Source organism: Hyperolius riggenbachi, chromosome 2, assembly GCF_040937935.1.
Source record: "Hyperolius riggenbachi isolate aHypRig1 chromosome 2, aHypRig1.pri, whole genome shotgun sequence".
Taxonomy (NCBI): domain Eukaryota; kingdom Metazoa; phylum Chordata; class Amphibia; order Anura; family Hyperoliidae; genus Hyperolius; species Hyperolius riggenbachi.
Window position 1 is genome coordinate 490,841,554 of NC_090647.1, and position 17,188 is coordinate 490,858,741.

Sequence of the window (17,188 nt, forward strand, 5' to 3'; positions counted from 1 at the left end):
GGAACGTGAAGTGGGACACAACTGAAGTGCATTAAAGCTAATGGCAGCATGAGTAAGTTAACCCTCCCTCACCCACCCCCTGAGGTGCTCTAATTAACGTTTCGAATCCAAGTGATTTCGAGTAGGTAGTTACTCAAAATCAAATCGGAGCTCATCCCTAATCGCTAATTTTTGTGGGCTACCCCCCAGACCTAGGCAGACATAAGCAACTTCCCCTCCCCTATGGACAGGTGTAGATACAAAAACGTACATTTAGGCTTTAAATGCATGCTAGATTAGGGCTTCCCAACTCTGTCTTCAAGTACCACCAACAGTGCATGTTTTGTGGAAATGCACAGATGTAGATAAGCATCTCTGCTGAAACAGTAATTACCCCACCTGAGAATGTTTGTGGTTTACTGTAAAACATGCACTGTTGGGGTTACTTGAGGATAGAGTTAGGCGAACTGTTAGCGCAACTGCAGCCGAACTGTTCGGCTGCCCAACCTGTCATGTGGCTGTGGCTCTCACTACTTCCAGGTCGCAATGACCCGGAGTAGTACGTCTGCGCTGGCCCGGCGGAGCGCGTCCTAGATCGCGCTCCCGTTGCCGGGCACTCTCTGCGCATGTGTGTGACGTCATGAGTGACGTCACACACATGCGCAGAGAGTGCCTGGCAACGGGAGCGCGATCTAGGACGCGATCTGCCAGGCCAGCGCAGACGTACTACTCCGGGTCATTGCGACCCGGAAGTAGTGAGAGCCACAGCGACATGACAGGTTGGGCAGCCGAACAGTTCGGCTGCAGTTCAACTAACAGTTCGCCCAACTCTACTTGAGGACAGGGTTGAGAAGCCCTGTGCTAGATGTTTTTTGGCTGCGGTTTTGGCGAGAGATCTAGATTGCCGGATAATTACGTCCGAGCGCAGGCTGAGACCAGTTGTCTCCTCCTTACCCCTCCTGTTCATTTGTGCGCCACACCATCATCTCTCCACCCCCTCTCCATAGCAACAGAATACATCACTAGCCTATTGGCTAGCAACTAGTCTATACAGCCCATTAACTGCACAATAACTCCCTATCCACCACTTGATTTCCCCAATTCCCCCCTGGACACAGAAAAAAAAAAGTACAAAACAGATTGGGCACCCCCTGGGTAGGTCTCTGTCCCTGGCCCCCACTGTAGTTGAATGGCTTCTGCTATGTCTCTCAGCATTTTTATAAATGGGCGAATAGACCATTCACCAAGAAAATGCTATTTGTTCTAAAACAATAGCATTTTTCAGATTGCAATGTTTATAAAGGTAGTTGAAAAGATCATATTTTTCATCATGAGTTCCCTCTTTAAAAATTGTTTTCTATTATTTCTCAACACAAAAGGGTGTATCAAGCTTGGTGGATGGTGGCAATCTCCTCAGGAAACAGCAAAAAGCAGTAGGGTTTATTAAAAGCACCAGAATTAGCAGTCTGACAGTAGTTCTCTGCTCTGCAATGCAAGCGATTCCTCCACCAAGACCTGTTAGTTTTAGCTTGGCCACATGATGGCAGCATCGGATTCTGTGAACTACTGTATTTCATGATATACTTTATTAGTGTGCTAATAAAGGTTTTATTAGTGTGATAAAAGAAAGCAAAGCTCAAGTATAGACACAAAATATACTACTTTGCCCTAAGTACTCCTATTTAAATTAAACTCTGGACTACTAAACCATTCGGTATACAAATTTCTAATCCTGCTTGGATTACGTTAACTTGAAAACTTAAATAAAATTGCAGTTACCTGAATATAAGATTGGTCAATGAAATGCAAATAATTCTGAGATGATGCAGGCTTATGCAAATTCTACTTAATGGACCACTCCAGTGTAAAAAGCAAGCAGTTAAACCATGACAGAACTGACAGGTTTAGGACTAGTCAATTTCCTCATGGGGGAATCTCAGGGGTTTTCTTTGTTTTCAAAAGCATTTCCTGAAGGTTGCTCAGTCCAACTGCCAAAATAGTGTGTGAGTATGGAGGCTGGCATCTTACTATTTTGGCAGTTAAACTGCCATTCAGGAAATGCTTGTGAAAACAAAGGGCCTGTTTCCACTACATGCAGTTTTGATGCAGAATGGATGCAGAAAAACTGACTCCAATGAATTCCTATGGGCCTGTTTCCACTGAACGCGATTATTCTGATGCAGATTTTCCCATAGGCATTCATTGGAGTCAGTTTTTCTGCGTCCATTCTGCATCCAATCTGCATCAAATCTGTGTGTAGTGGAAACAGGCCCTTATAGACTCCAATTAGAGTTGGGCGAACAGTTCGGCTGTGTTAGCCGAACTGCAGCCGAACTGTTCGGCTGCCCAAGCTGTCATTTATCTGTGGCTCTTACTACTTCCGGGTCGCAATGACCCGGAGTAGTACGTCTGCGCTGGCCCGGCGGAGCGCGTCCTAGATCGCGCTCCCGTTGCCGGGCACTCTCTGCGCATGTGTGTGACGTCATGAGTGACGTCACACACATGCGCAGAGAGTGCCCGGCAACGGGAGCGCGATCTAGGACGCGCTCCGCCGGGCCAGCGCAGACGTACTACTCCGGGTCATTGCGACCCGGAAGTAGTAAGAGCCACAGATAAATGACAGCTTGGGCAGCCGAACAGTTCGGCTGCAGTTCGGCTAACACAGCCGAACTGTTCGCCCAACTCTAACTCCAATGAATACCTATGGGAAAATCTGCATCAGAATAATCGCGTTTAGTGGAAACAGGCCCATAGGAATTCATTGGAGTCAGTTTTTCTTCACCCATTCTGCATCCAATCTGCGTGTAGTGGAAACAGGCCTAAAGGAAACCAGAGAATGCCCCATGAGGAGCTGGACTAGTCCAAAACCTCTTGGTTCTGTCAGATTTCTACAGAAATGTATACAGCTTGAAATTAACCAATCGAGTTCAGTTTTCAAGCTGCATACATTTACATACAAAATTTGTATAAAACTGTTTCAAATCAGAATTATTTGCATCTCATTAACCATCTCTAACTAGAAAAAGAAGAGACCATGTACAGGAGGCTGAGTGTGTCACTGATGGAGTGCAGCCAGCCAAACAACTTTGTATATGCAGTAAACTGAAAAAAAAAAAAAAAGAGGGCCTTGCACATCCCTGAATAAAACTTTAGCTTTTATTTGAAAAAGTTAAAAGGCATACATTACATATTCCATAAAGAGCAGAGAGAGGTACAGGCTGGAGGGGAGGTCACCACACCAGCCTGTACCTCTCTATGCTCTTTATGGAATATGTAATGTATGCCTTTTAACTTTTTCATTAACATCTCTACCTGAATATATACAATGTATTCTCCATAAAACTTTTGGGATAGCAAGTAAAAAAAGCTTCCAGTTCTTACTTTTAACTGTGAGATACATGGACTTGCTGACGTCAGCTCCCACATCATTGCTGACCTTACAGAGGTAGTATCCGCTATCTTCCTCCAGGATGTGTTTTATCAGTAAGGAGCCATTACTGAGCAGCTGTATTCGCCCGTTCAATGCGATTGGCTGAAACTGGGGAACTCCGGCACCTGCGGGAGGACAAAACAAAGTTCTAGATATGTAGACATCTCAGAACATGCAGGTTCTCAGATGCAGTGAAAGGCTATTTTTTATTGGGTGTCATGGAGAAGGAGAAAATGCTATCACTCAAAACCCCAACTGAACCAGGAGAACCTGTGTAAAGAGGAAGGGGAGAGAAGACTTCTAATGGGTGGGGAGAGAAGACTTCTAATGGGTGGGGGAGAGAAGACTTCTAATGGTTGTAGAGAGAAGACTTCTAATGGGTGGGGGAGAGAAGACTTCTAATGGGTGGGGGAGAGAAGACTTCTAATGGGTGGGGGAGTGAGAGGATTAGGAGACCTTATAGAGATGGAAGGAGGTTGAGCCAGAAGTTGTAATGAGTGAGGAGAAACACCATAAAGAGGGGAGGAGGAGAGGGAAAAGGCAGAAAAACACAAGTAAAAAGAGGAGCGATACCTTATATAAAAGGAGGGTGTAGAAGTACAGGTGACCTACTAATCAATCAACATAGGAGAAAGGGACAAGAGGCCTTAAAGAGATGAGAGGAAGAGGAGCAGAAGAGCAGAGAGAGAGAGAGAGAGAGAGAGAGAGAGAGAGAGAGAGAGAGAGAGAGAGAGAGAGAGAGAGAGAGAGAGAGAGAGAGTGTAAAACAGACCCTTATAGACAGGGGAAGGGAAAATGAGAAGACCTTATGAAGAGCTGAAAGGGAGATACCGCAGGGGCGTAACTAGACTTAAAGGGAACCTAAACTGAGAGGGCTATGGATTTTTCCTTTTAAACAATACCAGTTGCCTGGCAGTCCTGCTGATCTCTTTAGCTGCAGTAGTGGGTGAATTACACACCTGAAACAAGCATGCAGCTATTCCAGTCTGACTTCAGTCAGAGCACCTGATCTGTATGCTTATTCAGGGGCTGTGGCTGAAAATATTATAGACACAGGATCAGCAGGAGAGTCAGGCAACTGGTATTATTTTATAAGGAAAAATCCATACCCTTCTCAGTTTAGGTTCCCTTTAACAGCCCCCCCCCCCCCCTGCAAAAATTATAATATGGGGCCCCCTTGGTCCCAAACCCAATGCGGGTCACATGATCGGGAGCCGGCGAATGGCAGCAGAGTTGGAAAAAATTACACGCTATCCTGCACACCGTTTTTATGAGCGAACAGGGAGTTTTTTCTGCTAATTAGCTGAACTTATTTTTAGGGAGAGGAAGGAGGAGGGGCCCCCAAAGCCTCTGCGCCCCCCCCTGCGATGGCAGGGGTCGCAGGGGTGATTGTTAGGCCCATGAAGATATGGAGGTCAGTTCATGGAGTGAAATTTGGGAATAGAAGTAGGCGTCCCTATGAAGGGGAAAATTGGAGAGACACAAAATATGAGGAGAAGAGGTAGAGACTTTGATGGGAGGAAAGAAGGGTGGGGGGGGGGCATTCTGGGGAAGGGGAGCAGAAGACCTTATGAAGAGGATACCTTATGAAGAAGAAGAAGGTGAGATAAGGAGTAGGATGCCTTATGGAGAGGAAACTGGGGGAAGGAACAGGGGGTCTTTCTTATGAAGAGGAAGGTGGTGATAAGAGCAGGAGACCTTCTAGAAAGGAACGTGGAAGAGAAGTCGGAGACATTATGGAGAAGAATGCAGGGAACGGAATAGAAGAGTGTGATATTGCCCAGTTTACTATGTAGAATCCCGTTTGATGCTTAATACAGTTTGGTACACAATTGCATTACACAATTCTGGTTTCTTTCTTTGTTAATATTATAGAGTGTAAAGTTGCATAGCTATATACCATCGGTAGATCCAATTATTGTCATTCAATTTGAAATTATTTTCTCAAATGTATTGTTTTTCTTTACGTGAATAGAAGATCCTTTCCCTGAAGCAAAATCTAACCTAGCCAACTCCTTCCTCAAGCAAGGTCAGGGTGGGGAGGTCAGGCAGATGTGCAGACATTTCATTGTTTCCTTTGGTGACTGCAATTGGTGGGATGGTTGATTATCATCTATCATCTGCAGTTGTCTTGAACTGTGAAAAGGGTCTTCTCATTTTAATATACTCTGTGGATTTCCAAGAGGTTGGGGTGAGGCGGGAACACTACTCTGTGGATTGTGGCCTTTTCACCTCTGTTTCTCTATCTCCTTGGTTTGAAACGATAACATGGTAATGAGCCTGTGTACGCATTTGGTGATTAAGCCTCTAGCTCGGTTTCCTGGGGGAATAAATAAATTGCAGTGTTACGGAAGGAGCAGCTCAGTGCCAAATGTTCCTGTCACAGAGACATGCTGCATCTTTACAAAGGAAACACGGCTTTGGTCAGTTTTTTGTGGGACATGTTTGCAAAGTGATAACATAACGAATAAAACGTCTTATTTTTAACAATATTAATTTATAAATGATGTAGTCAGTTTTTGCCCATTGTAAAATCTTTTCCTTCCCTTGATTTATATTAACGTGGAATGTTTGGTTCAGTGGCGTAGCAATAGGGGTTGCAGAGGTAGCGACCGCATCGGGGCCCTTGGGTCATAGGGGCCCTCCCTCAAGGTCAATATTAGCTCTCTATTGGTCCTGTGCTGGTAATAATCACTTGTATACATGCTTTACATAGTAGTAATCATTAACAAACGGTTTCCCATTCCCCTCTTGCACCTAAGACACTGTGGAAATCCTTGGAAGGTTTTGGTGCGCCCAGAGCTGGGACAACGTCCTCCAGTACCCAAGGCTGAGACACCAAAGTGCGCCTCTCCATCCCTCCCACCCCAGCCGTCACACTGATTGCTATTAGACTAAGAGGCACCCCAGGGCCCCAACACCTTAATCTCTAGTTATCTGGCTTGCAGTCACTGCTATGTATCCCTGTTTCTTATTTCTCTCTGCTTCAAACACAATAGGGGAAGGATAGCTGAGTGAATTGTGAGCCCCCTCCTACACTGCGCCCTGAGGCTGGAGCCTCTCTCGCCACTGCCTCGGCCCGGCCCTGGGTGCGCTGTATCAATTATGATGTATAGAGGGCTTGGGGGGCCCCATGTAAAACTTACACCGGGGCCCATAGCTCCTTAGCTACACCACTGGTTTGGTTACTGAGAGTTATACAGCCAGTAGAAAATATTTTTAGTCTCCAAGATTACTCAGGTGGGGGGGAGGGGCTAAAACATCAGTGGGAGGGCGGGGGTACATGCCAATTTAAAGAAATGTATAGAAATAGGAAGGCAAAAGATTTGTACGATGTGAGGAGAAACCAGGGTATATAGAAACCAGAGAATATACAGTAGGAAGGGTTTCTGATGCTAAGACCAGGAAAATGACCATAAAAGTGGGCAATGTAAATCATTTACTGCATTATTTATGTCACTACAGCGCCTCTGTAACCTATCAGCAGCCCTGTGCTCGAGTCATCTCAGTACAGATAACTTTGGGCAGGGCAGCAGCAGCAGCCGGCAAAACTTGGGCTGCCTAATGTGGACCGATGATGAACTGCTCCATGCGCCTACATAGGCTGCCAGGCACACATAGTACTAATATGGCTGCTAAAGGGTTAGTACAAGTTGTATCAATTTGCAGAGCATGCTTGACTTTGTTATTGGGATGTCCAACTTCACCTGTCTGTTTCTGTATAATGCAGTGGAGAAGACTGGTTGAATACCATTGTACTTTGCTAGGCCTGTTAGGGCTGGAAATAGTTCATAGGCCCTGTTTCCACTTGTGCGCGGCATGCGTCTTGTCACAGCTGTGACTTGTCTCGCAGCCAAATCCCTCTAGACGCGCAATGCACGGCTGTGGGATTAGGACAGTGACGCGCGCATTTATGCTGCAGGGCCTCGGATTTTTCCTCGCCCACAAATTCGGATGCACTTCATAGAGTTCTATAGGCTGCCAAATTCCATCTGAATTTGTGCCGAGGAATCGGCCCATTTTCGCACAAACGGAAACCTAGCCTTAGAGCAACCTAGCAATGTCATGTGCCAGTCAAAGGACAAGAAGTGTGAAGAGAAAAAGTGTACTACCAACTAGGGATGGCAATGCTTAGGAGAACTCGTGGAGAAGCATGTGATCAGTTTGATTGGGTGATAGATTTGTAAGGTTCTGATTTGCTGGTCATAATCATGCATTTAACCAGGAAGTCATCACAGCAAATCAGAACCTTACAAATCTAATGCATAACCATAACCAGCAAATCAGAGCCTTACAAATCTATCAGCTGATCGAACATGCTTCTCCATGAGTTTTCCTAAGCATTGCCATCCCTACTGCCAACCACAGTAACAGATACACTATGGCGCATACCAGAGCTGCCACAAAGCATCCCTCCTGCTTAATACAGAAATCACCTGTTACTGCAATGGGTAAAAAAAGAGGGGGAACAGTCATAGTAAGTGTCATTCTGGCACTTTTTCACTTTGGAATTTTTACTTTAGGTCCACTTTAAAGCTGAAAGTTCAACAGCAGTCGACTTAAACTGTAAGGACTGCTGCAGAAAAGGCTGCCTAATCAAACAATTATTTTGGGAGAAGAAAATCTACCTTGCAATAGCTTTATTCCACTAATATATGTGCTACTGAATAAGACAGTGGGGTGAAATCAAGCTCGGCCTTCTTCACCAGAAGACAGAGGCATTTGGATGTATACCAGACCCTTACTAGTTTGTTCGCCTCGATTTACCTGATGAAGCATGATTGTGCCTGTGAAACGCGTTGCAATTTGGAGTACCTAGCAAATGCAATTTTTTTGTATGAAATAACAGAATTGTGTTTGTTTGGTCTACTGGGAAAGTAAGGCCACCACTACCTCCTCGTTTAAACATTTTTTAACACTGTTTTCTCCTATTTTGGCACCTCTGTTCAAGCTTCTACACTTCTTCACCAGATGGTTATGTATAATTGTTTGTTGCAGGGCTGGAGTCCCAGGTTTGCATCATGGCCGGAGTACTATTTGCAGGGGGGTCCTCATCATGTTTGCATGGGTTACATTACAATGACGTTACCTTTTGAGTACTTCCACACAATAGTAGGCACAGGATATCCCTCCGCAGAGCAGTTCAGTATTACAGCCTTTCGGAAGATGCCATCTTGATCGGTCGGCTGCACCACAAAGCGAGGAGGAACTAGAAAAAGAGTGGCTCAATCAGATAATCAGTGTAACCCAACATATAGCAAAGTCACAGTACTACCAATGATTTAATTATTATACAGATGTCTATAGATTTTGGCGAGCATGTCAGTTGCAGCTATTACCAGTGTTGGCCCTTTTCACCTTTTTCTGGTAGCCTCGATCAATAAGCATTTTCTGAGGCCCAAAATAATCATTAGCATGTCTGTGCTTCCATTGTTCCAACTTTTTGAAGATTGCACCTGAAGAAGAGGGCAGAGACTGGCGAAACGTGTTGTGTAAAAATAAGTTGAATTGATTGTATCCCTATTTTAGTGTTGATGAGAAGGTAAGCACACTTTCACTGCACACCACTCTTTGGGTGCCTCTTACCCTCTAATCGTTGATGTTTACGTACCAGGCATAGACCAAGTGGGGCAAAACAGATAAATGTTTTCTACAAACTGGTTCGTGCCAATCAGTTTTCGATGGGCAATCCCAATGGGAATATGATTCTTTTCAGACAGCAGATGCATTAGTTAATTAGGCAAAAAAGTAAAGGCCTGTACACATGCACAATCAATGTTGCCTGACAGAGGGATCAGTACCCGATCCCCCAGGTGATATTGCAGGACTGAGGCTGACAGACGTGACACTAGTTTGCAGGCTAGCGATGTGCACTGTTGCCATGGGGGGGGGGATCTTGGGTTTATGATGTCACACGCCAGGGTAAGTGGAGACAACAGGCCAGATCGCTGACCGAGCTGTCAAGATGGGTTGGGGGCTGCCGTACACCCACTAGATTTGGTCATTATGGCCCGCCGAGTTTCACCTGGATTGTGTACGAAGCTTTAGCAGAAGGATCCTATAAATGGATGATTATTTGACCTTTCCTGTTATCCTACGTCATTGTCTTAAGATTCATGTCATCTGAGACCATGATTCACGATCATCTTTGCATTTAGAGTTGGTACAGGCGTCCATCAACTAGCTGGGTCACTAACCACAAGGTATGGCCAATGAGATGCAAACAGTTGAGTTGATACAGGATTATACAAATGATGTATGCAAATTTATGCTGCTTGAAAATGGACCAATCAAATCACATCAAGGTGGAATCTGATTGGTCCCTTTTCAAGCTGCACAAATTTACATACAGAATTTGCCTAACTCTGGACCTTATTTACCATCCCTAGTAGTGGCTGACCACTGTTGCTAGGGTATGTTACAGCTGTCCTTGCAGCAAGGCGAGGCTTATTCTTGTTATTCCTCACCCTCCCCTCTTCATAGGCAGAATCCGGGAGGCAAGCCCATGCAATATTTCCAATAATGATGTTTCGGAGGCGTCAGGCCACAGCCGTGGGGAAAAGTCCCCTTTAATACTGCGCAACAGACATTTTCAGCAGCAGATACCATGCTTTGCTACAGTAAAAAAAAAAAAAGTCAGCTAGACGTGAGGTGAATACGGCAGCTTCTCCATCTCCAGCCAACAGGGTGAGGCGGCTGCAGGAGAAACAAGCCATGTAAGGTTGGTGGTTCCTAGGCAACAGCTCTCATTTCCATCATGGCTCCCGCTCCTCTGGGCTTAGCGGTGACCTCTGCATACCCTCAGGAAGGAAATGCAGCCAAGATATATTACTTATCACCACACTGCAAGAGAGGCAGGAAAGGGAAATAATTGCTCCACAAAATGCTCATAAATCTCTGCTTTTTTTTCAAAAATAATATTATTAGGAAGAGCCCTTTGCGCTGCAGAAATTCTGCTGGAGTCATGCAGGGAAAGCCAATGTGAAAGAGCTCTCTACTGAAGACCTGGCAGAACAGAGGAAATGCAGAGCGAAGAAAAGGCAAGAATAGGCTGGGATGAATCATTTGCTGGAGCTGATGACAAAGACAGGATTCCCAACACTATTAATACTCCCTAAAGACCACATGATGTTTGTTTACATCACATGATCTTTAGTGTGATATGACCAATAAAGCCAACGCTGAAAGGAGGAAACAGAGGGACGGAACCTCTGCCCAAACTCATCCCTGGGGATATGATGGTCCAAAATCAATGGGGACAGGCTGAGATGGGAGGAAACTATCCCGCTTCACACCTCTAAAGGTTGCCATACATGGTACAATTTTTCATTTTATTTTGATTACATAATATAGTTTGCTTATTCTGTTAGATCAAATATAAGGATTTTTCCAGCATGTCCGATCAGATTTTTCTCGAAAAAACTGGATAATCATTCGAATTTCTTGATCGAAAAAAAAAATATTTTCAACTTGCATTCGATTCAATCGTTTAGATCGAATTAACGGTAAAATCTAAGGTTTTTATTGTACCGTATATGGCCACCATAAGAGCAAACTGGACCTCAGCAGGTGACATGGAGGTGGGTGGGGTCTATGAGTAAAACCTCTATATCCAGCAGGTAGTAGAAAGGACTGAGAGAAGTCCAGAGGTCCTCAAGGCCAGTCTATGTTAATCCTTTTCTTGGATTGGGGGTGAGAGGGTAGGCTTCTAAACAGCTGCAGACTAGCGGGGGTATTATAGACTGCTTCATTTTTACATTGGTGTTGATCCAATCTTCCTTGCACTAGTTTGGCTACAATACAACACAGAGGTGTGCAATAGAGGCGGGATCCCTGGAGCTAGGAGGAGGACACATTAATTACATAAGGGGAGGGGTGACCTGGCAGGTTGCAGTCCTAGAATGATCTCCAATAGATTGCATTCTATTGGAAATCTGTCTGCAGTGTGTAAGTGGACCATAGATCTCTCTCTGATCAGATTTGGTCTATTTGATCTATCTGACAGTCGATCTGATGAATGGATACCATAATTTCACATGGTTTGTTTGTTCTCTTGTGGCACTGTACAATAAATGAATCAGTTAGATCTACACCTGAGTGTGATGTGACCAGGGAGGCTGGAGAAAGAAACTTCTTTAGGGGAAATGATCAGTCAAGTTAGTCACTGTAGCCATACATCTAGCGATGATGGGCAGAAACAAATCTTTCTCTGATTGAATCTGATTAGAGAGAAATCTGTCAGCTGCCCACACACCGCATCCGCCGCCTCGCTGGCCAAACGCTGCTATCCTTAATGTAAAATGCCCTCCCCCAAGCTGCCCTGTGCAGCATATTTTACCTGTTAGTGTCCGCTGCTGGCTCCATGCTCTGTCTGCGGTCCACATACTCGCGCCTCATATGGTTGCCAGCCTGTGTGACGTCACGTGTATGCGGATTGTGGACAGAGCCAGCGGCAGACACGGACAGGGAAAGTATACTGCCTCGGGGGGAACATTTTACATTAGAGTGGACAACGCTGGGGGTTACGCCGCTTGTCCTGATATCGCACACCCGATCGACCACAACGGCCTGACATCTTGCAGCATGTCCAATCGAAACAAGCGACCGATTTCGACCCAAAGTTGTCGATCGGGCATGCTCTTGGTGGCACCAATTTTCATCTGATTCAATAATAATTATCGAATCGGATGGTTGATCGCCCACCAAGTCAAGAGATGTATGGCCACCTATCCCAGAAAAGTAGATGAATGGATAAAAAAAAAAATCATTCACATGATATTTCTGACCACTAGAGGGAGAGCTAAACCTGTGGCTCATAACATATTGCAGCAACATTGTATTTATGTTGTGGAAACCTGGCATGATGTCTGTGTGTGCGCTGACGTGTGTGTACTCCACATGTGACTTGCTCTTTTATCCAGGCACACATAGGAAGCCACATTTTGGCCATAATAATTGATGAAAAGAATGCTTGGTGAAATTTGCCTTCTTAAAACAGAAGGAAATTTGAAATAATTCAGCTATAAGTGAACATTTGTGGTTACCCACAATGCACCACTACTGAATATGCAGATTATCTCTTTATGCCCCTGTAAGCCAGGCTTGCATCCAGAGCCGCAGGTGTATAGCAAGCCTGAGCTGCTTGGTTACTCTGTTGGAGAAAAGAAGAATTTTAATTATTTTTAACCATTCTCCCCAACCCTAGTCACAGCAAAAAAGCTAGAGATTATGTGGCCACATAGAAGAATTTTAAAGGCTCCATCAGACCCGGGCACTTGTGAGCAATGTCACCTGCCCCTACCCTATGGGATATACGTTGATTGGCCAATGTACATTACTACGCAAGTTGCACTGCAAACAGTCTACAGGCAATGAGATAAAGTCATGGAGAAAACAGGAAAATAAATAGTGTACACATCAATTACCGATTGAGCCCACTTTGCTCAAGGGCCCCATAGCAATGGCTATGACTGCTATGGCTACTGCTATGCCCCTGTCACTGGTGTGTTTGTGTACCTGTATACAATACAGGCATATGAGGAATAAGCAGAGCCTCTTAGAGGGGTAGATTCAGAAATACATTATATTGGCATTATCAATCTAAAAAACAAAAATTGTATAATCATATTTCTCCTTTACAGATAGGCTTACATTCACCTACGGCTTCCATTATAGACTCAAGAAAAGCTTTTCCATGTCTAACTGTATATGCAGACAGAGGCACCAAAAGAATAACATTTACTAAAAATGTTAAAAAATGAGAGGAGGCAGAGGTGGACTTACCTCCTCCAAGCAGACACACAAAGAGACTGTTGTATCCTCCAAAAAGTGCAAGTGCAACACATTTCGCAGGCATCTCCTGCTTTATCAGGCAATAAAAAATGGAGCACAGAGGCGCTGAGCTTTGCACCAGACCTGTATGAGTACATGCTTATTTTTTTGCCTGATGAAGCAGGAGATGCGAAACGTGTTGCACTTGTACTTTTTGGAGTATGCAAATAAACTCTTGTTGTTTTGAATATATACAACAGTCTCTTTGTGTATCTGCTTGGAGGAGGTAAGTCCACCTCTGCCTGCTCTCATTTTAAGATTTTTGGTAAATGTTATTCTTTTGGCGCATCTGTCTGCATATACAGTTCCTGTGTCCACCCTTGGTGGAGGGGTGTTGCCCCGTTTTTCCTATCTACAGAGAGCGACTTCTTAATCCTGCGTGGGGATTACCTGCACGGTAACCCTTGTTTATGAGTATATCTGCATATTTACCTTACATATCCACTCTACCAGTACACACTACACTACATTGGGCTCTCGGTGTCTCCATCTTTGTGCTTCCATGTCTAAGGATAAGAGGATCCACATGCAAAACATTTATTTACTAGTAAAAAGGCCCGCCCGGGCGCTAGGTCACAGCCCCCACAACGCACGCACATACGCGTCCCGCTTGCTCATTCCCCACCACTATCTGAAGTATATGCACACAGAGACATGCTTGTTTGGCAGTTGGAAAAAGCTGTTATTTCCCACAATGCAATGAGAACCTCTGTGAACCACAGACAGCAAACTGTCAGATCCGGCCCTGTGTCCTAACTGCCCTGGCTGCGCACATGCTCAGTACAAAAAAGCCAGGGAAACACAACCATTCAGTTGATGACGCAGGGACACCTGCATTTTACTGTATAGGATGCTCACACGGGTTACAATCTATTTCAAACAGTTGTTTTCTAGCACAAGAACTGCCAGAGATGACCAATTCTCCTAGGAGATGCACATGTTCCATTCATCTTGTGATCAATTGTGACTTCTCTGATTAGCCGGTAATAATCATGTGATCAATGCCAGGTACACACCATGCAATTTCCCGTTTGATAGATGGGTCGAATCAATTATTTCAGACAGATACAAACTGATTTCCTTTTTCTGGTCTTTTTTCCGATTACTTTCGATTACAAAACCAATCAGAAAAACAATTGGAAATCAGATCGGACCTGTCGGAAAAAATCAATTTCACCCGTCTATCTGACCAGAAATTGCATGGTGTGCACCAGGCGTAGGGTGATGGGGACCAGCCAATCAGAGAAGTACAGATTGATTAGCTGATAAACTGATCATGTGCTTTTCACACATTCGTCTTGTAGGAGGAATTTTTGTTTACAATTATAATGAGAAGTATATGGAGGCTACCATATGGATTTCCATTTACACAATACCAGTTGCCTGACAGCCCTGCTGGTCTATTTAACTGCAGTAGTATCTGAATAACACCAGAAACAAGCATGCAGCTAATCTTATCAGATCTGACAATAGTGTCAGAAACACCTGATCTGCTGCATGCTTGTTCAGGGTCAATGGCTTGAAGTATTAGAGACAGAGGATTGCAGAGCTGCCAGGCAACTGGTATTGCTTAAAAGGAAATAAATATGGCAGCATCCATATCTCTCTCGCTTTAGTTGTCCTTTATGCACAAAAGTGTGACCCGCGGGAATAGGTCTGTTGCACCGTGGTAATGGGCGCATCGCCATGGTAACACATGCTACACAATGTCCATTACCACGGTGCAACAGACCTATTCCCGCGGGTCACACTTTTGTGCATAAAGGACAACTAAAGCGAGAGAGATATGGATGCTGCCATATTTATTTCCTTTTAAGCAATACCAGTTGCCTAGCAGCTCTGCAATCCTCTGTCTCTAATACTTTCAGCAATAGATCCTGAACAAGCATGCCGCAGATCAGGTGTTTGACACTATTGTCAGATCAGATTAGCTGCATGCTTGTTCCTGGAGTTTTTCAGACGCTACTGCAGCCAAATAGATCAGCAGGGCTGCCAGGCAACTGGTATTGTTTAACAGGAAACAAATATGGCAGCCACCATTTACTTCTCACTTCAGTAGTCTTTTCAGAAGCCGTTTGATTAGGTTTCCACTTACACCAGACCACGAGTTAGGGCATGTGAATGGTGGAACGGTGATGTAAAATCTTAAAGTGAACCAGAGACGAAGCACCCTCATGTATTTGCCATATATATCAGTGGGAACATTAGAGAAAACACCTAACCTGCTCTCTGTTTCATTCTTCACTACACAGCCTGCTTATCAGCCCTGATAAAATCCCTGACTGGGCATTCAGTCTGGCTTTGCTATAATGACTCAGCTATGATGATTCCTGAGCAGAGCCACAAGGGGGCAAGCTTGGGCTTGAAAATATACCAGAAAACACAGATTCAGCTCTAATGATTCCTGAGCAAAACCAGACTGAATGCTCAGTGGGGGATTTTATCAGGGCTGATAAGAAGCAGGCTGTGCAGTGAAGAATGAAACAGAGAGCAGGGTAGGTGTTTTCTCTAATGTCCCCACTGATATATATGGTAAAATACATGATGGTGCTTCGTCTCTGGTTCACTTTTAGAGACGTAAAGGGCTGTGGAATCAGAGAAGTGAGTATAATCGAGAATTTTTTAAAATTAATTCTACAACAACATATTCCAATGGTTCTCAGCAACTGACAGCTTCCTGCTCATTCCCAGCCTCCTCCTTCCATTTCCAGTTACATGAGCAAGCAGTTGGGAGGCTTTTGTGGAGGAAATGCAGATCTATGAATTGGTGCAACAATCATTTTTCTTACTTTTATTTTTCAAAAACCGTATGATCCATATAAAACTATGTTCTGTAAAACATGCACGCAAATGGTGTCTGAACTTGGTCATTAACGTTAAGTCACTTCGGTGTGTGCGCTTACCTCTGACAATTAACTGGCTTTGGTGTTCCACAGCTGCAGCGTCATTTCGAGCAATGCAGGTGTAATTTCCATTGTGCATCAGAGACAGATTGGAGATACGCAGAGAGCTGGTGAAATCGATATTGTCGATGGTCACCCCGAGATTGGCTGGAATTGGTCTTCCATCCTTCTGCCAGGTGATGGTGATGGGAAGGTCCCCAGAGACCACAACACATGGGATGAACACTCTCTGTCCAATGGAGAATCTTTGGGACTCAAATGGTTGGATGAATGGCGGCACTGCAAGACATCAACACACCGGGTCAATGTAACAATTCCGCCAGGGGCTTCTGCATATTTCCCTGCAGAGCACTGTAACTTAACCCCTTAACAGCTTCAAATGAATTTCTGGTTTGAGATAAGTGCACTGCTTTTAACCTCAGCTGGCAGAACTCCTTTGTGCTGTAAATTCTTGGAATGCTTTGATGTCTCTCTGCTAGCAGAGGATATAGAAACTGAAAGCAGAAGTCCTGTTATTGTCTCACACTGCCCCCTAGTGACAAGTGGCCATAAATACACATTACAGAAGTACTAATTAGTAGCAAGGAAATGTAACAATTAAGAAATAAAAAATGTGCTAAAACAATTTGGCCTGGAGCACTTGCAAGCCTCTAAATAAGTTGGCTGCTAAAAGTTTAACCTGACGTGACATGATGAGAAAAGTAGATAGAAGGCAAAACACTTTTCTCTGGCTGAACAAACAATACCTAAAAACCTCAAAGTGGTTCAAATCTCAGCCAGGTCACTATCTGCATGGAGTTTGTATGTTCTCCCCATGCCCATGTGGGTTTCCTCCCACATTCTAAAAACATATAGATAAGTTAAGTGACCTCCACCTAAAATTGGCTCTACACTATGATGGACATTTGTCTATGGTAGGGATTAGATTGTGAGCCCCTCTGAGGGACAGTTAGTGACTAGACTATATACCCCATTAAGTTCTGCAAAAGATGTCAGCGCTATATAAATAATATTATTTTTTGGGAGGGGGAGCTGAATGAATAAA

The 17,188-nt window shown here is 44.3% G+C and overlaps 1 protein-coding gene across 8 annotated transcripts in view; it reads right to left on the reverse strand.

Annotated features, from left to right (window-relative positions):
• The window catches only part of DSCAM (DS cell adhesion molecule), a 635,668-nt gene that overhangs the window by 329,556 nt on the left and 288,924 nt on the right, over positions 1–17,188 (reverse strand). For all 8 annotated transcript variants that reach the window (XM_068270401.1, XM_068270399.1, XM_068270402.1 and 5 more), the window contains 3 exons: positions 16,144–16,422; positions 8,499–8,618; positions 3,361–3,534 (listed from right to left, as the gene is read on the reverse strand). In XM_068270401.1, the coding sequence (XP_068126502.1) occupies positions 3,361–3,534; positions 8,499–8,618; positions 16,144–16,422 (573 nt within the window). The remainder of the gene's footprint in view (positions 1–3,360; positions 3,535–8,498; positions 8,619–16,143; positions 16,423–17,188) is intronic.